This window comes from Pollicipes pollicipes, unplaced genomic scaffold (genome assembly GCF_011947565.3).
Source record: "Pollicipes pollicipes isolate AB1234 unplaced genomic scaffold, Ppol_2.1 Scaffold_6138;HRSCAF=7277_pilon_pilon_pilon, whole genome shotgun sequence".
NCBI lineage: Eukaryota > Metazoa > Arthropoda > Thecostraca > Pollicipedomorpha > Pollicipedidae > Pollicipes > Pollicipes pollicipes.
The window spans coordinates 10328423-10353385 of NW_023596818.1; the positions used below are offsets into that span (position 1 = coordinate 10328423).

The following is a 24963-nucleotide window of genomic DNA, read 5'->3' on the forward strand; positions in this document are numbered from 1 at the left end:
GTCGGCCGCCGCCGCTGTCCCCGGCTCCGAAATTGCGGTCACGTCCGCGCGCGGCAACAAACACTTTGGATGGCGATGTTTAGGAGGCAGGGCGGAGGCCGGGAGTAAACAAGCCGGTGTGAGACGGCTGACAGGGACGAAAAGCCAATACGGCCGCAAACTGACACCAGCGCCGAACGAACGATGATGCCGGCTCACACCAGTCAGCGGACGTCGCCGCCTTCCCAGCCGGGTCGCTGTCGCGATTGCCCCACAAAGTCCGCGATGCATTCGCAGCTTGCCTGACTGCCAACCGGTGCGAGCAGTGCGGCAGCGTGACGTCACAAAATCCCCGCTTTCTCACCACTGGCCGGCTCGATGTCTTAGCCTACGTGATGTTTTCGTCGAACGCCGGGCCGAGGGAAAGGGAAACATGACAAAGCAGTGTCGCTGACAAGTCCGAATTCTGTGAAGCGACGACCGCCGCGCCACCACACTGGGGAACCACCCCGCCCCGGCACCGCCTGTCCGTCTTGCGTCCAGTCGGCGTCAATCCCGGCCCATGCCCCCTCCCCCCCCCCCGCCCCCTCACATCGTCGCCGGGGTGCCAGACACTGACCTGACGGCGCCGATGATGAGGTCGCGGTCGTGCTTGCCCGGCGTCCACCAGGCGGGCAGGTTGGGCGCCTCCTCGCACAGCTTGAGCCGGTCCTCCAGGTGCGCGTGCGCCACCACCTCGTTGCGCAGCGTGTTGAGCAGCTCGATGCGCTCCTGCGGGCGACGCCGGCGGCCGTCAGCCCGCGCACCGCCACGCCGCTGACGCCGCGGGCCCGGAGGCGCCGATAACGAGCGGCGGGCACACAAACAGACACATGGCTCCCGGACGCCGGCGGTGCGTCCGATGCATGCGCCGCCGGGCGCGCCAGGCCGGCCGGGCGGCGCGCGCGGGGCGCGGCGGTCCATCCACTGGACGCAGACAAAGCCTGCCAAACAGGTACGGCCGACCTGGCATCGAGCGCGCCGGCGATGAGCTCAGCGCACGCCGCTATGCATTCGGAACGATCAGCCGGCCGACAGACTGCAGGCGCCGGCGCGTTAGCCGGGCGCCGCGCAGGCACGGCCGACGGCGCACGGCCGGGCCGTGACCGCGGCGCGGCGCGGCGGCATCCACTGACCATCAGGTAGACGGCCTGCGGCCGCGGGATGAGGTCGGCCGTGGCCGGGGGCGCGGCGCCGCCGGACGCCGGCGGCGGCGGGGGCGGCGGCCGCTCGCCGGCTGCCACGCGCTGGCACATGGCGCGGAACTCCTGGTAGTACTCGGTGAGCGTGTCGTCCAGCTTCTTGTCGAGCCGCGCCGTCACCCGGAACCGGCTCCAGTCGTAGCGGTTCTCCTTCCTGCGGGGGCGGCGCGCGCGCGCCGGCGGTCAGAGGGGCGCCACGGCCGCTGCGAGCGCCCGTCACCGGCCGCCGGTGTCGCAACGCGGCGGGGCAGCCGCTCCGCCTCTCGGCTCGTCGCCCGGCACGGGCAATGGCGGCCGCCCTCCCGCCGCGGCGCACCTGAGCGGCGGCGGTGTCACGTGACGCCGACGGCCGCTCCGGGCGCGCTGACCAGCCCCCTCCCTCCAAGTCGGGGGCGGGGGGCGGGGCGGCGGCCCCAGTCACACACCGATGCCGGCCCGTCCGCAGGCACGCGCGCCGACTCACTGCGGAGATCAGGGCTGCCTCCGCCTACGCGACCGCGGGAATAGCTCGGGCAGAGGGCCGGCGCGCCGGCCGCGGCCGAGACAAACAACCGGCTGCCGATTGCTCAGTCTGCAGGCGCTCGACAGCCATAGGCGGGACAGGAAAATGTGCACGCTTACACAGGCCAACCAGCAGCTTCAAAGAAATACACCGCAAAATGTGATCACCATTCGGGACAGCATAATCACGTTACGTTCACTGATTTCGTAAAAACGTGCTGAGAACATGGCAGCACGCTGAGAAGTCCGCGACATCTTCAGCAGCCTAAATCGAGCGCCCCCGACCGCCCAGCGCAATCGCATTGCCACCGGCTGACGGCCAGCCATTCCGGGCGCGCACCTGAACCGGCGCGGTCGAGGCGCGCGGCACCGCGGCACACTTGTCACCCGGGACCGGATAACGATCAATTGACCCGCGGCGCGGGCGACCGGCCAACCGGTTTCACGCCGCCGCCGGGCCGCCGTCGGCTGGCGACGTATCGAGCGCCAAACATCACTGCGCCGGGGTCGCGTTACCGAGGTGGAGCGCGCCGCCACAATGGTGGCCACTGAGCGGCCGAGGCCGGGCTCACCCCGCTGACCCGCACGGCCCCGCACGGCGGTGGCGGCCGCCGCCGCTGCACGGGCCCGGGCCCAGCGCCCCGGCGCGGAGGGCAGCGGCTAATTACACGCCGCATCGGCGCGCGACCGACAAGCGTGAAGGACAGCATCTCACTAGCGGACGCCGGGCGCCCTGTCTCCGGCGCGCTCTTCCTCGCCGCGCCCGCGCTCTCTCCCCCGCCCCTCCCCACGCCCCGCCGCCGCTACGAGCGCGGCCGGCTGGCTGTTTGTCGGGCTCAATCATAGCCGCCGACCAAACCGGATCGAGTGGTCGCATCAGGACCGGCAGCTGGCTGCTGCGGGCCGCCGCGGCGACGGCGTCAGCGCCAGCCCGCCGGCAGAAGCGTCGCGGCGGGGCGCCGACGCCGCGCGCGCTCACACGACCACACATACACACGCACACACACATACAGAATACGCGCAGAGCACGTACGCACAGCGCGCAGTGCGACGCCACAACAGCTCAAACGGCACACAAAGAGAAGAACGCACACAGAGGCGCGACTCACTTGTGATACTCCACGCCGAAGGCGGCGACCACTCGCAGGAAGCTGGCCTCCTCCTGGCGACTCCAGCGCTTCTGCGTCAGCTCCAGCTTGCGCATCTCGCGCTCGCGCACGATCTGCTCGATCTTCTCGCGCCGCTCGTTCCGCTGCAAGCACAGCAGGCCGATTGACAGGCGCCCGGGGGCGGCCGGGCTGGCAGCCGGGCGGCGGCGGCGGCGGCGGCGGCGGCGGCGCGCCGGCCGCGCGCGCTATCATTCACCGCCAAGCGGCGACCAACAACACGACGCGTCGCGCGGCGCGGCGCGCGCCCCCGCGCGCGCGTGTTTGGGTTTGTCGGATCAACAGGTTTGCGGCGCGCCGGCCGCCTCGTTTACATACCGGCAGCGGACGGCGCCGCCTGGACGTGCCATAAATACAATGGCGGGCCGGCCGGGAGGGCGATCTGGCCCGGCGGCGGCCGGCCGCGCGCCTATTGACACGGCCCGGCAGAGCGGCCGGCCGGCCGGCGCCCGGCAGAGTGGCGGCCCTCATGCTAATGAGCCGGCCGCGCTGGCCGCCGCGTGTCGTCGCCGCGCGCCTCGGCCGGCCGGCCAGCCGTCAGATCACCAGCCAGCCGGTCGGAGAGACGGAGACGGCGGCGCGGCGCCGGCGCAACCGCCCCGGCCGGTGTATTGATCACCGGACAATTCACAATTGTCCATTTACGGGATGATCAGCACGGCGCGGCGAGGAGCGGACGGCGGGGCGGGGCCGGGCCGGGTGGGGACGGCGTCCCATCAGGGCGGCGCGCGCGCTCAATGCCCGCCGGCCATCGACCGGCCGGGGCGAGCCGGCGGCCGGACGCCTCTCGGCTGCTCGTCAATCACCGAGCGGCGTCGCACGACAGGTGACCAATGGGCCGCCGGGCGGGCGGCCGCCGCACGCAGCAGCCCGGCCGCCGCCGCCGCCACGGCGCAGAGATGAGCCGACACCGGCGCCGGCCGACCGGCCGGCCAGCCGGAGCAGAGAGGGGAGCGGGAAAGAGCGGACGGGCCAGGTGAACGGCAGCGGCGCGGACGGACGGGCCGCAGGAGCCGAGCGCGTCACTGATGGCGGCATCTGGCGGCCGGCAGCGGCGGCGCGCCACCCGAGCCGGTGCTGGCCACCCGGGCAGCGGTCCAGCTCCGCGGCCGCGCGCGCCACGCCGCACAGCGCAGCCGGCGCCGTGCCAGCGGCCGTCGCGCCGGCCCGCACCCTCTCGGCGTCACCGCACGTCTCTCGGCCGGCGGCGCGGCGCTCTCGTCAGGCGAGACAGAGCGGCGGTCGGGCGTGGGCACCAACGACCGCGCGCGCTCGGCGGCCGCACGCCGCGCATCCGGCCCGGGCACGTGACGTCACGCGGACTCGGGCGGCGGCGGCGGGGCGGCACGGCACGGCCCGCTCGTCGCCGGCCCGCCGCTCCTCTCCGTCAGAAGGCGACAGCGCCTGACGAGCGGCGGCGGCGGCGGCGGCGGCGCTCGTCAGGCGTCGCCTAAAGCCGGCGCGCCGCCCCGCACTCGGCGCACTCCACCGCCGCTGCCGCCGACACCCGACAACCGATAGCGACACCGCGTTCACACGCCCTCTCACCGCTTCTCGCCGGGGCCGGGGCGCGCGGCGGACGCGGGCGGCGCGCGACCGGCCGCCGGCGGCACTGGCGGCGGCGCGCGCGGCCGGCCGGCCGGCCGCCCGCCGACACGCACAGCGGCCGCGGCTCGTCGGCGCGTCCGCCGGCCGGCCGGCCGGCCGGGACGATTCGCGGCCGGTTGAGATGTCAGTGGCCGGTCGATACGGCCGCGCCGCGACGTCGGCCGCCGCTCGGCCCGACCGGCCGCCGACCGACGGCTCATTTATAATTAACACGGCCGGCCGCGGCCCGGCGGCGGACGGCGCGAGGACACCGACGCCCGCCGCGTGACGCGGCCGTCGGCCGCGCGTCGAGACCAGGACCACGGAGCGGCGGCGACGGCGGAGGTGGTGAGACGGGGCGGTCGTGGCGCCCGGTGTACGCGCTGGAGCGGTCTCGCGGCGCTGCCACGCGCTGTTCATCGACGCTACGTCCACCGGCGCCACGCCGCTCCTGCACACGACCGCCAGTTGGACGTCCGAAGCGCGGCGGCAGAGGACCGGGCGCGTGGTGGTCGTTAACGCTGCGGCGAGTTGTACGCTGCGGCCTAACCAGCAGCCAACTTTTCCCTTCCACACATCTACCAACTTCGCACCATATCTGGTTGCACTGCCTTGACCGACGTTCGGGGGAGGGCTATATAATCTATGTAATATATCGGAGGGCCTTCCGCACGCCTGCTGACGTTGGGAAGCCCTCCGAACGAGACATTTGAGTGGGGAGTGGAGCGGCAAGGACGATCCCTGGCCTGATTTTAACCCACCAGGACGGATGAGTACGCCAGAGCGGCCAGCTATGCCCGCATTTTCAAGATTAGCTGTGTCCGTCCGGACCGCATCAGCCATTCCTGTCGCAGTGCTGTGGCTCTCAAGAGTACGGTAGCCCACTGCTTACTTGTTCATGCAGCGGGCGGGCAACGGACAGCATCATATCGAAATAAGGAACACTCCTCGCTTGCCGACACACATACACAACCACCTAATGACGGCAAAAAAATGCACGCAACACGCTAAGCAATCCAGGTCGCGTGAACAACATGCATGAAAAGGAAACCTCATGGGATGAAATGAGACTTAAACCGATCTCCGCGACCAGGGGCGCGTTGGCTGGTATGCACGCGGCGTTCGTTCAGCAGCCACCAATTGTGTCGCCGTGGTTTTTATTCTAAAAGCTCGTCGGACATCCTTTGCGAAAGCGACGCGGGAGCCCGCAAACGCGTCTCGGCTCTGCACCCGATCCCACAGCGGCGACTGTTTCCGTCGCCAGCTGACGCAAGGCGATGGGAAGCCTCACCGGCAGACACACAAGCGTCCGACTTCAGCTCCTAGAGCGAAGCTGATAGGCGCTGATATACCACAGCTTCACCGCGAGCGTCAGCTGCGTTTACCAATATGGCGACGGCAGGCGGACAACGCCGTCAAAATGGCTGCCATCAAGCCCTTCGAAATGCCTGAATCTGCCAATACGGCCTGGAAATGCGAGCTAATGTCGCATAGCTGTCTACGCTAGCCACTTTAAACCGGCATTAGACGTCCATAACTAATTTACATCGCTCTTTTTCGTGTTCCATCTCATTTAAAACCGGAGATTAATGACTACCCACTCTTTTCAGTTGACACCTGTTGATTTTCAACCGTCACAGATACCAAGTGTCGAGGAGCTGTAAGAACGACTTGACGCTCCCTTTGTTACCTTTGTGACGGCGTTTTTGTTACATTGAGCCCACTGTTGGCTCTGTTCACTACGGTGGTGGACCAAAGTCCACATCTGAAACGCCCAGCGGTCAGAAGCGATGGACAATTGAAAGGACCCGTCACCGCGGTGTGCTTTACCTGTTCCCGGAAAATGTCGATCGTGCTGGCACGAAATGCATCCCAACGGCAACCCCGAGGGGAAAACAACAGATCTAAAACTGGCGGAGTTCTACGACGCATACGTACATGATTGCCAACACTTCTGCGATGCTCAAAACATTTTCATTTTAGCCCAGCGCTCAGGACAACGGCGAAGCCCGCGTACCCGACCAGAATGTCAATGTGGGTGCACATGTTTGTCATTTATCCTCCAAATATGATCACGCTGATCTGGTCCCCCTCCCCCTCAGACTGTCAGCTTTGGTCTGCGCCGAAATACAACTCATCGCCCTCATCGCCTTCGCCGACACCCCAGTCATCCGCTGCGGGTGACCTGGCAGAGCACGCGCGGCGTTTCCAGTCCAATCCAGATGACGGCTATCGTTAACATTCACCGCAGCTGGTTGTCTTCCCTCGCACTCCCATGGCTCCGTTTCCAACTGATCAGTGTATCCCACGGGCGAACGCGGCGCAAGCGGTCGTGAACCCAGTTATGGACGGCCCAGGGACAATGGGGGCGCATCAGCGGCCAGAGAGCAGCGCCCCACAGTTGGGAGTGCATGACGCTTACCAATACCACGCCACGAGCGGGCCGCAAACGGAAGGCCAGCTAACGATCGGTCTAGCAATGCAGTTTTGCCGATACTTTTCAAGACGGATTTTTGGCGATGTAGATAATTAACAGCATCGCCCTCCAACGGCGTCTGCGCTTTCCCTGCCAGTCACAATGCCATGTCAGGGTGGAGCAAAACGTGCAATACTGGTAACTACAAAACCGCTCTGAAACGGCCAATACGTCCAGAGCCAAACCGAACCTAAGCCGTCAAAAAAAAACCTATCCCATCACTGTGCGGTTGCCCAGGTTCCAAACAGAAATGACAAAACGTCACCACACGTCACATTCGGTGCTGCGACGTCGGTCCATGACCGAACACGGCCACACACGTGCTCGTTCCATACCGAGCGCTTAATTTAAGTGGGTATGATGTGATACGCGTGTGACACGATATATGATACATGATGAGGTAATATATGATATGTGACGGTACAGATGCCCACGTTCACATTCGCCAACATCGCCAAGCCGCGAAACGGCTCAGCAATTCTGGCATCAAAGTTACAGAAGCTGAACAAGAGCAGCCTTAAACCACACACATTCGCATTCGCTACTTCATATCCCCATGTCGACTTCCACGTTAAACATATAAGGGCTAACCCTTCGAGCCCGAATCATCCTGCGAGCCCGGACAGGCCTGACAAATGGTAGGTATCATCACAAAACGAGTCGCCCATGCATATTTTAGTCGGGAAAAAGGCGGCGTCATCCTTCGGATGTATCAGCATGCCGCAATGTTCTGTTGAAGAAAAACCACCGGGAGGCCGCAACGTACCCGATTCCGTCAGACCCCAAGTTCAAAAGCTGACAAGCGTCAAGGCGAGCAGGATCCCCTGATATCAACGATTGCATAGAGCAGCATTCGTGTGTCTGTAACACAGCTCTCAATTTTGCACCTTAACATTGCGGCCCTTGTTGAGGAGTTCGATCCACAAAATACGACATGACAACTACAGCACATGTTCTACGAAGGTTCGTATCGAGTCGCTACCGAGGCCCGCCGGCAGGACTCGAGCCCCGCCCCTCAGATGAGGCAGCTGGTAATGCGGCAGGTCTAATGGACCGGCTGACTTGCCAGCGGGCGTGCCGCAGTGTGCCGCAGCTGGTAAGGTTACAACCACAACACATTTCGGCACACCTGAAGAGGCGAACGTCCGACATCCTTGGGTGTGTTGGGTTTGCGGCTCCCTTCAAGGACTGGATGGCAAACCATTCACGCTAACGCCAATGGCAAAAACTCTTGTGTATATGCATGGGAAGTGCAAGCCCTTGAACACAATAACTTGTTGACGCCCAAAAGTGACAAGACTTAAATCCGAATTTCCACTACCGGTTCACACAACCCAGCCTAAAAATGCATGAAAGTGCATCATCACCTTCACGATTCTCTGCATATGATATTCCGCCACCCATACCAAATGTCAGGCAGAACTTCGGCCAGAACGAGAGCTTCGCCAATACTCCGCCCACATACGTTTGGTTGGTCGTCCGACACCTCAAGTCCATCGCCAGGAAAGTCCCATCACAATATCTGATGGTGTCCAGCGCTACTGTACATCCCTCATCCACACATGAGCTTAGTCACCGAACACGTCAGAAACCCGTGACACGTCGCTGACGAGCATCCGTGGCAGGAAACCTCAATCAAGTCATGTGCGCAATGACCTATAAATACCAATGAACTATAAATACCAGACAGCTCGAACGCAACACAATCACGCCACGCGGCGAGCCTGCCATTCCTAGCTTCGAAGCATCCGCACACCAATAACGACAGCTGGCAAAAGGGCCACAGTTGAACTTCGGGAGGGTCACCTCCGCTTGAGCAGGATCCTCTCCAGCCCCGCGGCGCCCGCGCTCGCAGGGCCAACGGGGGAGGGACGCGGTACTCACCCGCGCCTGCGCCTGCAGCTTCTGCTCCTCGCGCTTGTAGTTGCGCTGATAGGCGGTGACGAGGCGCCGCAGCCGCGTGTTCAGGTCCGTGTTGGAGGGGAACGGCAGCTTGTCGCCGGCGGCGGCGGCCACCGCGGCCACGGTCGCCGCCGTCACGGCAGACTGCTCGGAGGCGGTGGACGGCGCCGGTGTCGAGGCGCGCGTCGTGTCCGAGCTGGGCGCCGGCGACGCCACCGCCGACGACTCCGTGTCCTCCTTGTCCAGGTCGTCGTCGACGCTGATGGCGGTGCGGGGGAGGGGGAGGGAGGCGTAACCACGTGGACGTGGCCAGCGCCCACGGTGCGGTGTGAGCGGCCCACCTGGGCCGATCTCGCGCCAGTGCTGAAGAATGTGGCCAGACCGCCGTGTTCAACTGGCTCACCGAGACGTGCGGCTGCTGTGAGCGCCATCAGCATCCCCCGCCACCATTACGACTGCGACAGCGGGACAAGCACAGCTGAACCCCTCCCCGCTAAACCCTGGGTCACCACCTGGACACACCTGGCTGCCACCTCTCACCACCCAGCCGTCAGCAGACCACCGCCGCAGCAGCGGCCACCGGCAGTACTCACACGTCCGTGTCCGTCTCGGCCTCGGTACCGGGCGCGGCGCCGTCGGGCGGACCGCAGCGCGTCAGGAACACCAGCGCCGGGTCCTGGCGCATCTGGTGGTACCGCTCGTAGCCGTGCCGGTACGTGCCGACCAGCAGCGAGCGGTCGGCGTCGCGGTCCCACCAGCTCACCGGCGGCTGGTCCAGCCACGGCGTGTGCATGTTCAGCTCGCTGGAGGGGCGAGGCGCCAACGTCAGGCTCGCCGTCGTCCGCCTCCGCCGGCTGGCTTGCCGAGACGAGAGGCGTGCGCGCCAGGCTCACACCATCTCCTCTGACACATCATCTCGCGGGAGGACCAGTATATACTGACATGATCACACACACACACACACACACACAAACTAGCATAATCAAGATCACACATACGCCAGCAATGACACACTAGCCTACGATACGATCAAATGTCACCATGCCGCGGCGTCGACTGAGCCGTGACCGGCCGGCCCACGCCGCACTATCATTACGCCGCCTCCCCACCTGCCGCGCGCGCCCTAGCCGCGGCGTCCCACGCCGGCCACTCACCCGACCGGCACGCTCTCCATGATCTTGGTCGCCAGGTCACCGATGATCTCCGTCTCCACGTAGAAGAGCATGCGCACGCGCAGCAGCACCTTGTTGGAGTGCCGGTTGAGATGGCGGTGGTAGCTGCGGTCCAGGTACACCTCCGTGTTGTAGCGTTTGTCCTTGCTCCAGTCCGACTCCTCCATGTACTGGGCCACCAGCTTGGCCTCGCGCTGCTTCTTCTTGCCCTTGCGGCCGCGCGGTACCGGCGCCGACAGACCTGCTTGGGCGACAGATCAGGGCCAGGTCAACGACGGTGGCCAGCGCCGATGCCGGCGACCGGTGGCGCACATCGCCGACCGCCGCCCAGATCCGGACAGACGACATGACCAGAGACGGAGTGGCCCTCAGCCGTGCGCGAGATCGCGCCGCCCGGGACCGGCCGTGCGGGCAGCGCACGGGTGAGACGGCAGCTAGTTCAATCGGACACCGAGAGGCGGCAGCACCGGGCGTTGTCCCATCAATCGCTGTCCTCAGCAGACCGATCCAATCAATACGGCGCCGGACGCAGCCCGCGGCGAGCCAATGGATCAGAAGACGGCGCCGGCCGCGGACAAAGCGGCCACGCGCCGGAGAGCAGATTAGCTGTCCCGGCGCCCGGTAGCCGTAACCCTGTCTGACTCACCCATGTGGTTGCGGCCCAGCTTGGACGTGCCCTGGTTGCTGGGCGAGATGAGATCAAAGACAAAGCCACGGATCTTGTCGTCGCCCTTGTACACCTTGATGCACTGCAGGAGCTGTGAAACAAAGGCGAGATATTAACTCGCCGCGAGCCGTTGCATTGGAAAATATTCCACGTCCCGCCAAAACTGCGAGGCGCATGCATATCCGAGAATCGCCGCGGACCGATCACAATCCCAATAGCGGCCGTCGATATCGGCTGCGGCGTTAGCCATCGGCGTTCAGTAGCTGCACATAACCCGGCGACGCGTGCGCCCGGGAACTCACCACGAGGCGTGCCAGATCCTCGACGTGCGCCTCGGTCCAGCCGTCGCGGAAGCCGCCGTGCTTGAGGATCTCGGCCCAGCGGCCCCAGCCGAACACCAGCAGCTGCTTCTCCACCTTGAAGCACTCGTGGCGGGTCCAGTTGCCGTAGCAGACGGCGCCCTCGCCCGAGATGAAGTCGGCGTCCTCATCGGGCCGGTAGCGGGACGAGCGGCCGCGGCGCCGGCTCGGCGCTGCGGGGAGCGCCGGACGTCGGTCACAGGCCGCGCCCACCGCGCCCAGTGCTGTGCTTCCACAGCATTGCTTCGGTCCGAATGTTGGCCTCACGGAAGCACTCACGTCGTATCAAATTAGGATCTATTTAACTAGGGGTAATGAGCTCTTTCTACAAGAGTTCGAAAACTGTGACCATTTCGAAAAACTGGACGGGTGGAACATAGCCGCTTTCACAAATGCACCACCATTCCAATCACGTCACTACCGTTAAAACCATTCCAATCGTGATGACAATTCGGTCTAACATTCCACTCAAAACCAGCACATGTATCTGAGCGCGCAGGGGCGCCTCAAACAGCGCCGCGCCGCGGAGCTCACCGTCCGTCTTCTCCTTGTTGTCGTCCGTGTCGCTGGAGCTGCCGATGTCCGAGACGTTCTGCAGCAGCGCCTCCTCCTGGCCGTAGCGCTTGATGCGCGAGCGGCGCCGCGGCTCGGCCACGATCAGCTCGTTCTGTCGGGGCCGGGCAGGCGGGGTGAGTCGGCGGCGCGGCGGGGGGACGGCACGGCGCCGCAAAGAGACCATCGCACGGCTACACCACCCAACCACAATGCCAAACGTCCGGCTATCTCCACTAGGCCGCCGCGCGGCTAAGAGACGCCGACACGGACGCAGCAAATCCCCGTCATCCCACCCTCAAAAACGACGTCGTAAACTAGCTGAACGGACGAGCGTCATCTACGCAGCACAGCGACCACGCAGGGCAGTGTCCACGTACCTTGGCCGGCCCCTCGTCTTGGTCCACCTCGGCACGCTTGGCCCACTTGTTCCAGAAGTCCGGGTCGTCGACGTCGATGTCGGAGCGGTTGCCGGCCGTGGAGAAGGAGGCCTTGCTGAAGCTGGAGCCCTTCTCCTCCTCGAACGTGATGACCTGCGTGCGCTTCTCCAGGATCTGGTCGATGTCCTCCTCGCAGAACTGCTTGCCGGCCGTGTCGTCGTCCATGAGCGCGCCGTACGCACCTGCGGCGCGGCGCGGACAGAGCGTGTGAGACACCTGGCGCTGCGACGCACGGCAATAGCGGCACGACATCGTCTCGAAATGAGGCTGTAGGGAATAATACAGAAGCCCCCAGAACCGGAGCGACGTACACGTAAGGGCCATGCACCGTCGATGCGGTGAAGAATTCATTGATGAGCCCCCGATCACTCCTTTTAGGGTACAAAGGGAACATGGGAGCCAGGTGCGAGTAAGACGTGACCAGCAACCAGCAATCAGACGCTACAAAAAGAGAGTACGCACGCCGCGGGAAAAACGGCAGCCACGACCAGAATGCTACAAAGAACCCAAACCCATTCCGACAACCACGAGGGGCTGACAGCCAGTGTGATCTCAAGGAGCGGCGCTCAAGCCGAGCGCACCAGACCCACCTTTCTTCAGCAGGATCTCCACCTCCTTCTTGCTCAGCTGCTTCTGCGCGTCGATGCCCTTGCCCTGCTGGCCAGTGTTCATGCTCTGCAGCACGGCCTTGTCCAGGCCGAGCTTCAGGCTGGCGCGGTCGAACATCTCGCGCTCGTACGTGTTGCGCGTGATCAGCCGGTACACCTTGACCATCTTCTGCTGGCCGATGCGGTGGCAGCGCGCCTGCGCCTGCAGGTCGTTCTGCGGGTTCCAGTCGCTGCGGAGAGGTCGTCGCGGTCAGACGCGCCGACGGCTGCGCAACGCTGCATGCAGCCAGCTCGCTAGAAGGGCGGCGAAGCTCCGTGAAGCTTGAGGGGCCCATCATCCACCGATCAAGCAGGCCAAGTTCGACTACAGGGTGGCCGAAACACCTGTCAGAAAATGGCGGCGGCCGGGCCGCGGCCCCACTCACCGTCAGTGACCGGCGGCGGATGTTCGGACGGCACCGGCCAATCGGTACGGCGCGAGGAGCGCCGGAGGAGCAGGACGGACGGAGAGGAGCAGGAGACGCTCGGGAGGGTCGGGCGGAACGGCCCCACCTCCGGAGGACGTGGCGCTCGCCGGCGCCCGTTCAGGATCGGACACCCGAGACTACCAACCGCACGGCTGTCTGGTCAGTACACGTTGGCAGGGAGGGGAGAGGGGCAGGTCAGTATACATTGGCGGGGAGGGAGAGGGCCTCTCGGCTCAGTGGACGTGACGGGCACGTCAGGTCCCTGACAGTTTGAAAGCCACATTCTGTTAGTGCAGAATGACGCCAGAAAACGCGCCAAGAACGCTTAAGTCAGCTCGAGCCGTACCCGACGAGGCAAGCCCGCGGTGGCCGCCGACGCCCACCTGTCGTAGATGATGACGGTGTCGGCGGCGGTGAGGTTGATGCCCAGTCCGCCGGCCTTGGTGCACAGCAGGAAGACGAAGCGGTCCGAGTCGGGCCGGCAGTAGCGGTCGATGGCCGCCTGGCGCAGGTCGCCCCTGATCCGGCCGTCGATCCGCTCGAACGGGTACCTGCGAGCGGTGACCCGTCACCGGTCACGGTCAGAGGTCACAACGGTCAATAGCGCCCGAGATTGGGGTCAGTACGGCGCCACGGCCGAACAGGCGATTACGCAGTGACGTGTTTTCAGTGAGAATCAAACCAAAAACAGGGGGGGGGGGGGAGGAGTTACTGCGCAATACCAGTTGTAGCGCGTGTCTAGCAAAAGGATTTCAATTCGCTCAGACGCTTGCTACTCACTTTTTGAAGATGAGGTAGTCCTCCAGGATGTCCAGCATGCGCACCATCTGCGAGAAGATGAGCACGCGGTGGCCCTGCGCCTTCAGCTTTGGCAGTAGCTTGTCCACCAGCACCAGCTTGCCGGCGCTCTGCACCATGGCCTGCTGATCGGGTCATGTGTTACTGAAGTTGGCACATCACGCAAGCTGAAGTTGATGAATTCTCTGCCTCTCCTGAGGACTTTCCTTGACTCATTGCTGCATTGCTGCTTGACTCACGCATGCATCACGCTCCGCACGCCCCCTTCTCCCCTCCCACACAACTTGTTACCGAATCAGATACACCAATGCAATGAGGGGGAGGGGTAAGCCCACCCCATTATGATTACTTGTAAAGCAAGCTTCCAAACTGCAGTTGGGCTTTCAGTAATGTGAATTATTTACAGCAGGGTCCTGGATATTCGGGTGCGTTCGGGACGGGAAGACCTGCTGACGCCCCATACACACCTGGAAGTGTGAGGTGTCGACGCCGTCGGGGAGGTGTTCCTTGTTCTCCTGGCGCTGCTCGTGCTGGATCTGGTCCTCGGCCCCTGTCCGACCACACACACTCCCGTCAGGGTACGGCACGGCACGGCACGGCACGGCACGGCACGGCACGGCACGGCACGGCAAGGAGGGAGGGGGGGAGACGGGCAACTGCCACAACACCGCGGCCCACAGATGCGTCCAATAGCCAGACTATTATGGTCTGCGAGACAAGTGGCGGTGCCTCGGAGCTCTAACGCTCAGCAAAGCACAAATACATTGAGACCAAGCATACAAATATGTCAACATGGGGCATTCACGTGGCCCGTCCCCAGCGGCGTCGCTCACCGTTGATGAGGTACGGGTGAATGCAGCACTTGCGCAGCTCCATCATCGTGTTCATGAGGTTGGGCAGGTTGGACCAGGACGAGCCCTTGGCCAAGAAAGTGAAGTTCTTCTCCAAGATACCGCGGTAGTACTTCTTCTGTATGTTGGTCAGCTCCACCTCAATGATGGTCTCCTCTTTGGGCGCCAGGCTCTTCTCCACGTCCTCCTTGAGGCGACGCAGCATCATGGGCTTGAGCAGCAGCTGCAGCTTCTTCACCTGCTCGTCGGTGCGCAGCTCGCCAAACTCGCTGTTGAACGCCTCCTCCGAGGCGAACTGCTGCGGTTCCAGGAAGTTGAGCAGCGAGAACAACTCCCGGATGTTGTTCTGCAGCGGCGTGCCTGCGGAGCCGGACACCACCGTCAGCCGAGGTCGGCGCCGGCACATGTCACCACACCAGGCGCCTGGCCTACGAATGAGAGCTGGAGCTCTCGCTACATAGGCGGATTGACACGTGGACAAGTCAGACGCACTGGCGTTGCCCAGCGAGAGCAGCGGAGCGTCGGTTCCGCGAACGTGAGCATGCATACGCCGCCATACTGCACGACGCTGGCTAAGAGGCCTCCTCCGAGTATCCCTCTTCCTCAGTCTCAGTCTCAGTCTCAGTCTCAGTCTCTGTCTCAGTCTCGGTCTCAGCCTCGGTCTCAGCCTCACTCTCAGCCTCGGTCTCAGCTGACCAGACCTCCCAGTCATCGGCGCCACAATACACGTCAGCTCGGTCACCGCCGGCGCCTCCGACAGCGCCGTCCGCCCACCTGAGAGGAGGACGCGGTGCTCGATGTCGAGCAGGCGCAGGCCCTCCAGCAGCTTGCAGTTGGCGTTCTTGAGCCGATGCGCCTCGTCGATCACGCACACGCGCCAGGGCACCTCGCTGAGCTCCAGGCAGTCCTGGATCACCACCTCGTACGTGGTGATGCACACGTGGAACTTGTACATGTCGGGGATGCGCTGGCCGTCGGCGTCCTTGTAGTACATCTCGTACTCGGCGATCATGTTGCGGCTGGCCGAACTGCGGCGTCGGGACGGCCGTCAGCGCACCGGACAGCGGGCGGCGTCAGGGGCGGAACACGCGCTGGCGCCAGGTGCAGAACACGCCGGCGTCAGGGACGCAACACGCCGGTGTCGGGGAGCGGAACACGCCGGCGCCAGGGTCACGACATGTAGACACCAGGAGTAAAACACGCAGGTGCCAGGCCGCGCGACACGACACAGGCCATTTCGCGCCCGTCGCTCGCCGCGCTTCTGTTGGTCTGAAGCGCGCGCGAAGCACTCGGAGGGCGGTCTGAGCTGGCGCTAGTGATGCCCGGTGACGAGATGACTCAAAGTTCACGCGGTATAACATCACCTCACTGACTGGCTAGTCCAGACCAAGCCCGTAATCGTCAACACGTCGACTCTAGTCGTTCACAAATCACCGCACGCGACCGTGACCACGCACACCGCTCGTCGCCTCCCCTCCCCTTCCCTACGTCTCCGGCGTGCCCGCTCCCAGCACGTACGTTCCGTGGTAGACGATGACGTTAAGGTCGGTCCAGGCCTCGAACTCGCGCTGCCAGTTCGGGATGGTGGAGAGCGGCGCGATCACCAGGAACGGGCCGCGGATGCCGTACTCGAACACGGCGTGCACGAACGTCAGCGCCTGGATCGTCTTGCCGAGGCCCATCTCGTCCGCCAGGATGCAGTTGTGGCTGCCAGACGGTGGACGCGTGTCACCGTAATTCAGCCCGCGGCCCCAACACGCCGCGTGCGGCAACACGAGAAGCCATCACTTTCCAAAGGAACAAATAGCTTAGATCTAACTCGTCCAAACCAAAATAACACCAAACAAAACATGAGAAATGACCAGAGCTACAGGTCGTCACTGGCCACCACCATGGCACAGCCAGCTTCGTACCAGCCCCAGCCAGCGCTGTCTCCGACGTCGCGGCTCACCCGTTATAGTAGGAGAACGTGAGCCAGTTGAGGCCCTCCAGCTGGTAGTCGCGCAGGGCGTTCGCGTTCTTGTAGCAGGGCGACCTGTCCAGCTTGTTCCACTCGGACGGCTTCGGCCGCTTCTTCTTCTGCAACACAGCGCACCTCAGCACCCCACACCAACCAGTGTGCGCGGTCGTGACAAATCACTGCAACTACAGCACGCACGAGCGAATCAAACCGACGCGACTGCGGAAATGCCAACTCTCCGCCATCTATAAAAAAGCAAACCAGTTACACAAGCCATTTGACACCCAGCACCAACGAACCTGTCGTCGCACCCATCAGCTGTTCACACAAACTTCAAAACGGGCGAACACCGAAAACATCGACTTTGGGCCGGCTCGCTGGCGGTTCACCACTGACCTCCGTCCCTCACCACACCGGCCCCGACCGGTGGCGGTCGCGACCCGCTCGGCGCGCGGTCCGCGCCACTCACCGTGCGCTGCTCCTTGGGCGGCGGCTCCTTGAACCTGAAGAAGGAGGTGATCTTGGGCTTGTCGACGTCGTCCTCCAGCTCCCAAGTGCAGTCCTCGTAGGAGAGCGAGCGCCATTTGACCAGGAAGTGGCGGCTCTTCTCGCCCGTGTTGGGGTCCGTGTACTCGGAGACGTCCAGCACCCGGTCCACCTCGACGAAGTCCGGGTTGTACAGCTCCTCGTCCAGCTGAGGGCGAGGTGAGGTGAGGTGAGGTGAGGTGAGGTGAGGTGAGGTGAGGTGAGGTGAGGTGAGGTGAGGTGAGGTGAGGTGAGGTGAGGTGAGTTGAGTTAAGCTAAGTTGCGTTGAGTTGAGGTGAGGTAAGGTCAGGTGAGGTGAAGTCAGGTGAGGTGCGATGAGATATGAGATGAGGTGAGGCGAAGCGAGGTGAGGTGAGGTGAGGTGAGGTGAGGTGAGAACGAGTTCCACATGTCGTGCGCAGATGCCGTTTAGTCACATCACAACGTCCACAAGGCAGTCCCTACGAGAGGCGACACATCCGCAATAGCTATCAACCCAGCCTGCATCCAACAGACGTAAAACAAACGCTAGCATCCGAGAAAAACTAACTCCGCAGCGGGCCGCAGCCAGGCGCGGAAGAACACAGGCCAGTGACGACGGGCAGTGACGGCGGGCGCCCCGCGCCGCGGCGCCGCCAGCATACTGTCATTCCCGCCCGGCCACTACCGCGACCACTACTCACGAAGTCAAGCACGTTGTGTGACTGCTGCTTCTTCTGCTGGTAGCGCTTGATCTTGGACGAGATGCGCCGGTCGCCGCGCTGCAGCTCGTCTTCGGTGCGCCACTCGCAGTGCAGGTACGAGAAGTTCTTGTACTTGACGTAGAACTCGTCCATCTCCACGAACTCAGCCTCCTTCTTGACCGCGCCGCCGGCCGCCGTCTTCGCCTCCACCTTGGCGTCAGTCTTGGCAACGGGCTTGGAGTCCGGGCTGGCATCGGGCTTGGAGTCCGCCGCGGCGTCGGGGCTGGAGTCCGTCTTGGCATCAGGCGCGGCGTCCGAATTGGCGTCGGTCTTGCCCTCCTGCTTCGCGTCCGTCGCGTCGCCGTCGCCGTCGTGGGGCGCGCCGCCAGCGCCCGGCTCCGCGGCAGCGTCAGCAGCCTCGGCCGGCTTTCCGTCGGCGGGGTCGACGCCGGCGGCGGCGGTGGCGGCCTGCTCGCCGCCGACCTCCTTCTTGACGGCGGCGGCCGGCTCCGGCTCGTCGGGGATCACCTCACGGCGACCCTTGCGCTCGCCCAGGATGTACTGCACGATCATCGAGTCCTCGTCGTTCGTGTTCTGCGAACGGGGCCCGCCGTCAGCGGGGCGCGCCGCAAACGGACCAATCAGCGTGCGGTGACAGCATTCAGGTCGAGCGGGCTCGGTGAATACATCAACGGGAACATTCCGCGTCAGCGACACTGGACGCGGCGGACCCGTCCGCAGCACCCGCACATATCCAACACAAAACTACACAGCTGCCAGACATAACGGAGGCTGCCCGCGAGCGCCTCCACCGTCGACCAGAGGCCAACAACGCCCGGGCCACCAGCTCCGCGCCTCGTCAACCCAACCAGGAGGACCACACCGCCTCCAGGGGCGCCGCGTCACGTACGATGAAGGCGCAGTTGGGCGCGATGGCCTGTCCCTCGACCGGCTCCTTCTTGGTCTCCTCGTCCGAGATCTGGGCCAGCTCGCGCAGGTCAAGGTCGTCCACGTACTTCTTGCGGCCGCCGGCGTTGCGGCCCGAGCGCCGCTTCTGTGGAGGCGGCGAGCGGCGCAGTCAGCGGGGCGCTCTCCGGTGGCGGCGCCGCACGTGTCGGCTTCGCCACGCGCCCGCTGCAGGCGAACATAACACTCGGCCGACACCACGCCACGGGATGTATACATGCTTGGTCGGGATCGGCCTCCACCTCACCTTAGTAACATCCAGCTGGCAATGAGACTTTTAAGTGTCTGTCACTTACATCCACATGTACAGTGACAAACACGTCTCTAGAACTCTGTACAGTGTCCTACCCAATGCCTGTTCCAATACGTCACCCATCAGCTCCAGAGGGCGAGCGGTCGTTTCACCGCCGGCTCACATCGTCTCCGCGGGCTGCGCCGCCCACACCCCGGCTCGGGGTGCCAGCCGTCGGCCCGCCCGCCCGCCCGGCACCACTCACATTGCCGCCCTGCAGGTCGTCAGGCGGCGGCGACGGCGGCGGCGTCTTCTCCAGGTCGGAGGCCTCGCTGTCGCTGCCTCGGCGGCGCTTCTTCTTCTTGAAGTTGAGCGCCAGCCTGCCGGACGGACGCCGGGGAGGGTCACGGTCGGGCCGCGCGGCACGCGCAGGGCACCAGCCAGCCGCGTCCCGCAACAACCGGCTGAGTGGCGCAACTGGATGAGCGTTCAGAGGTTAACATGGATCACTGCTGGATATTCGGGGACAGGCCGTGTATGTGCTACTTCGCAAGCTAGTGACCAACGAATATCAACATCTTGGAAAAGACACAACGAACATTACATTGATTATCCAATACCTTACAACTTAAACGTGCACCATTCTGCACTTGCAACGTAAAGCCTAACGCTGCTGTCAACAGCCGTTCCCAGTTGATTACAGACATTGTTGCGACACAGTACCAGAACGCTTGACTGGATTCAACACCAGACCGGTGCAAGTCCCACGCTCGTTCGGCACCACGAAACACGCTCCAAACCTGCAACACCATCCACCGCACACTCACTTGGCCTTGGGCTTTTTCCGCGAGGGCGTGGCTGACTTGACTCGCGGCCGGGCCGGCTTGGCGGCGGCGGCAGAGGCAGCTGCGGCAGCGGCGGCGGCGGCCGTCTCCTCTGTGTCGCTCTTCTCGGCGGCGTCCGAGTCGGCCGGGGTGGGTTCGGCAGCCTCCGGCACCGGCCCCTCATCCGCCTTCGCCGCCGCCTTCTTCTTACTGCGGGAGGTTCGTCTGCAGGCGGCAGAAGAAGGGGTGGGGGGCATATGTCACCAGCCACGCGGCGGCACATGTCATCGGTGGCGCTGCGGTACAGGTCATCGACCGAGCAGCCGCGGCGCAGTTGCGTCACGAAAGGCAGACACAGTACAGGGCCACGACACGGGACATCTCACGACGACAACTCAGGCAACAGCCGTCGACAGCTGACCCGTCCGGCAAACCGCCGCCCTGCCACAACCTGGCCAGAGCGCTCGGCGGTCTGACCCCAGGCCTACCACGCCGCCGTCCGGAACAGCCCATCAGCGCGGCCCACCTGCGCTTGTTGGCCTTGGTCGGGCTGGCCGTCTCGGTGGCCGGCTTCGCGGCGTCGCCGTCGGCGTCGGCCGGCAGCGCCTCGCCGTCGGCGGCGGCCGGCTCCGGCTCGGCGTCCTCGGTCTCGGCCGCCGCCGCCGCCTTCTTGCGAGTGCGCGAGCGTGGCTTGGCCTCGCGCTTCTTGCGCTCGCGCGGCTTGCCGGCGCCGCGCTTGCGGCCGCGTTTGGCGGCCGGCGGCTCGGCGTCGTCGTCGGCGGTGGCCGGGTCGGGTCCGCCGCCCTCCGGCATCGGGCCCTGCAGGCGCGCGCGCCGGACACCGGTCAAACGTCGCCGGGGTCACGGCAGGAGGTCAGCCGCCCCGTCCGGGCTGTGCACGCACCGGTCAGGAGCCGCCTTCCGCTGGGGTCGTGGGATGGGGGCCCCACACAGACACAGGTCGCTCTCCAGTAGTCAGAGGTTAGAGCAATCCCAGCAGTCGTCAGGTGTGACCGATCTCTGAGGGATTCTTGGGACGAGATCAATCCCCGCTGGGGCTAACTGGCGCACCCGTCACCGGAGGACTCTGAGCCAGCACGGAAACCGCTCACACCAGCAACGCAGACCTTCCCACCCACGTGCGCAGCAGATCCACCCCGCAACTCCGGCGCTGGCCATGCCCAGAGCCCCGTCCGGCTAGAAGCCCGACATCGACGGCGATTTCCATGAAGTCGCCGCGCCCAGGTGGCAGGGCGGAGCGATCCCCAAGTGGTGCGCGCCGGCACACCGTGACCAAGTGTCAAGGACCGCACAACTGGTTTTCTGCTGCGCCGTGATCACCAGCCTCTTTCATAAACGAGTACTACAACACACAAACAGCTGCAGGTCTTCAAGCTGCGGCGCAGTTTATGAAAGCTGTCATTCCAGCCGTTCTTTTTTCCGGTTTCACATGCCCATCGTGACCAGCACGGAGCGGTCGCATAATGCTTGTACGGCGAACGATCGAGCGCAGGTAACGGGACCGAGTCCGGATCCAGTGCAGGCCATGAATTTCACTTCTGAAGACTACGAAGAAAAACCGCCACGGGAGGGGGTGGGTGGGCTCGGTGTCAAACGGCCAGCGGGTGCATTACCGTTGCAAATTCTCCGCAGCGCGACTCCCTGAACTGGGTGCGCAGCACGACTCCGTGAACTAGGCGTACCGCACGACTCCCGGATGGGGCGCGTCGCCCGCTGCTACGCCACCCCGAGTTCACCGCGAGAGCTGGCAAATCAAAGGCGCCGAACGTTGAAAACTGACGCACCCCAAAAATTGCCAGGCGCATCAGCAGCGATTATGCTCCGTGCCGCCCAACTCCTCCGCAGGCCCCGCCACGTGCGCGCGCTGTAGATGAGCGCGCCGCACCGCCAGACACAGTGGCACGCAAACGAGAGAAGGGGCGCCGCGCGCGCTGCGCTGACCAATCAAAGAAGGCGGATGTGGCGGGTATCTGTTTGTTTGCCACCGTCCTGCGTCATGAGAAGCCTGATTACGCGAACCGGTTTGGTCACATGATCCCGGGTGCCGCGAGAGCTCGTGAAGGGTCAGAACCGGTTACCCCAACCAACTGTCCGCGATGCACGGGCGGGCGTCATCGGCCGGCGGCTCCCACGTCAGTGGTGGGGCTGTGTGAGAGCTCCGAGCCCAGCGTGCTGTTGTCGGGCGTCACCGAGGGAGCGGATGATTCCAACCTCGACTCGCTCGCAAACAGTTCGTTGAACGGTACCCTCGCCATACCGAAGGGGGCTCCAGAGCACCACCCCCTCCCCCTCCTCCGAAAGGTTGTCCGGGTAGCCTTTTGAATGGTCTAAAAAATACTGTTTTATCTGCTTCTACCCGATTACGCCTCCCTGGGTCGCATTCAACACTATTCATATCCATTTCAAGGTTTGGAGGGAGCTACACAATGTCATTCCCCGTGCCTCTAGCGTGACTAGTATTCGAGACCTTGGTGTGGGGGGGATCTGAACTTACAACATCGGATGTTGAACACTAATCCTCCCTGTGTCCCGCAGGAGGAAGGAAAAACGCACGAAGGGCGAGGACTTAGCGACACAAGTCAGTAAGATATCCCTCAGAAATGAGAGCCGAACGCTCCTCACTGAAAAAAATCGTCACACATGCACCAGATTCCACCATTTCGACACGATTCCCGTCACGATCGCAGCACGAAACTAGCAGTGCAATCGGCGTGCAACACATAACATCCACAACTGAAATATGCATACCGAACGTAAAATGGCAATCCCACAAGCTAACAAGCGGCGCGGATACGCTGCTTATGCGAGCTACGCCGTCTCCAAGGCACAATATTGACTGCCGTCGTTGTCACACAGCGCAGAACACTACTTGCGAATACGACACACTGCAGGACCAACTCAAAGTGCTTAAAGTTGCGATGCACAAAAGCCGCGACGAAGATAAACGTAATCACTCCGCATTTCAAACCGGCTAGCTACCATCCCAGACACGGGCATCAACAGGCAAATAAGGTCCGCGAGCAGCCATTCGTCGCGGCCGGAGCCGAAGCTCGCCGGGCTACGCTGCCGACACGCGCCGGCCGGCAGCGGGGCGCGGCTGGACCGGTTGGCCGCGGCATTCCCAGCCGGCCGCGGCCCGCGCGGCGGTCTGCGCCGACGTCCAGGCGACACGGCGACACGGGCCGGCAGGCGGCGCTTCCAACTACTGGCACTGGCGCGGCCGTCACTCTCCGGGGCGCGTGGCACCAGCCGCCAGCCGGGCCCGGCCCAAACAGGCCGACGGCCGCCGTGCGGTTAGTAGGCGGCGGGGCCCTCTGGCGGCGGCCAGACGTGCACGTACAACACAGAGAGGGAGATCGAGGAGAGCGAGCCAGCGAGAGACAGCGAGAAAGACAGCGAGCGAGTCGTCAGGCGGCAGGCGGAAGGGCAGGCGGACGGACAGGCCGGGTAGTCAGGCGGACGGACAGGCGGCGGTACCTCGTCCGAGCTGGGCGCGTCGGCCGGCGGCGGCGAGGCGGCGGCCGGCCGCGGCTGGTGAGTGGGCGGTGCAGCGAGCTGTGCCGGTGACGCGGGCGCGCCGTGCTCCGGGGGCGCGGGCGGCGCCGCCGCCGGCGGCGGCGAGGCCGCGTCCTGCGCGCGCGCCGCCCCGTGACCACGACACCACACCACACGACACCACACCGCACACGACACGACACAACACCCAACCGCGCGACACCACAACGCGGCTCGCTGCGTGACGACGGGCGAGCGTCGGGCCAGCCGCCCGTGTTGACGTCCGGCAGCGCGTCCGCCTCCTGTTCGAAGAAAGGCACCCCCGCACAGGCAAAGCCACAACCATCGTCCCGCCGCGAACGCCACAGCTCGAGCCGCCACCGACTGTGTGAGAGCGGACACCCGGGCGGTTAGTGCTGCATGCTGACGTCTCCAGCGCGCTTCCGCCGCCACACCCGCGGTCGTTCCGGACCGAAGCGCCCCCGGCCCGCTGACTGACCTGCATCGGCAACGGCCCGGGCGGGGCGCCGGGCGCCGAGAAGCCCGGCGGCGGAGCGCCCTGGTAGGTGGGCGGCCCCGGCGGCGGCCCCAGCTGCATCTGCAGGAACTGGGCGCGCTGCTGCAGCTCCTGGATCTGAGGGAGACGCCGCGCGGGTCAGAGCTCAGCGACGCACGGCGCACCGCACACGGAAGCTGCGAGGCTAATCAACGAGCACAGCCAAGTCGCCCACCATCTGAACACTCACAACTGTAATCCTGATTCGTATGTCCAACTAGCACACTCTCGTCCCCACGGGAAAATGACCCACCGGCCGACACATCAGTCGCGTCCCAACCGCGCACGTACCGGCTGCTGGTTCTGCGGTGCGGGCGGCATGCTGAAGAGATGCTGCAGCCGCTGCTGCACCTGCTGCAGTTCATACTGCACGGCGTGGCGCTGCTCCAGCGACAGAGGCGGCCGTGGCCCGACCATGCCTGGCCGCGGCGGCCCGTACATGCCCGGGCGCGGTCCGTACTGCGCCATCTGCGGCGGCGCCATGCCGCGCGGCTGGCCCTGGAAGCCGAACGGCGCCATGCCCGGCTGGCCCGGCATCATGCCCGGGTGCATGCCGCCCATCTGGCCCGGCATGCGCGGCGGCATAGGTCCGACCGGCATGCCTGGGTGGCGCGGCACCATGCCGGCGGCTGAGACGGGCGGCGCCTCGCCGGCGGCCGAGACGGCCGGCGCGCCCGGCGGCCGCGGCCCGGCCGTCGAGAACGGCGGCGGGCCCGGCTGCGGCGCGCCACCGCGGAACGGCGCCGGGTGCGTGCCGCCACCGGCGCCCATCGGCGACGCCGCGGCGGCCGGGCCGGCGCCCAGACCTGAGTGGGGAGGCAGTGGGGCGGGCGGCGCGCCGGCCGTCGGCGCCAGCCCCGGCGAGGCGGCGGCGCCGGCCGCTCCGGACGCCGGCCTCGACGGCGGCTGAGTTGTCACGCCGGGTGCGGCGCCGG

General features: G+C 64.7%; 1 protein-coding gene across 1 annotated transcript in view; it reads right to left on the bottom strand.

Annotated features, from left to right (window-relative positions):
• kis (chromodomain helicase DNA binding protein kismet) overlaps positions 1–21184 on the bottom strand; it is a 29735-nt gene extending 8551 nt beyond the window's left edge. The window contains 25 exon segments of the mRNA XM_037229791.1: positions 599–750; positions 1155–1374; positions 2831–2973; positions 8835–9111; positions 9446–9655; positions 10007–10265; positions 10671–10782; positions 10994–11223; positions 11585–11717; positions 11983–12224; positions 12633–12880; positions 13501–13668; positions 13898–14040; positions 14383–14465; positions 14749–15126; positions 15541–15794; positions 16285–16473; positions 16718–16845; positions 17196–17420; positions 17935–18528; positions 18845–18988; positions 19398–19512; positions 19960–20181; positions 20483–20718; positions 21167–21184. Of these exon segments, the coding sequence (XP_037085686.1) occupies positions 599–750; positions 1155–1374; positions 2831–2973; positions 8835–9111; positions 9446–9655; positions 10007–10265; positions 10671–10782; positions 10994–11223; positions 11585–11717; positions 11983–12224; positions 12633–12880; positions 13501–13668; positions 13898–14040; positions 14383–14465; positions 14749–15126; positions 15541–15794; positions 16285–16473; positions 16718–16845; positions 17196–17420; positions 17935–18528; positions 18845–18988; positions 19398–19512; positions 19960–20181; positions 20483–20718; positions 21167–21184 (5123 nt within the window).
• Positions 21185–24963: the final 3779 nt, after the last annotated feature.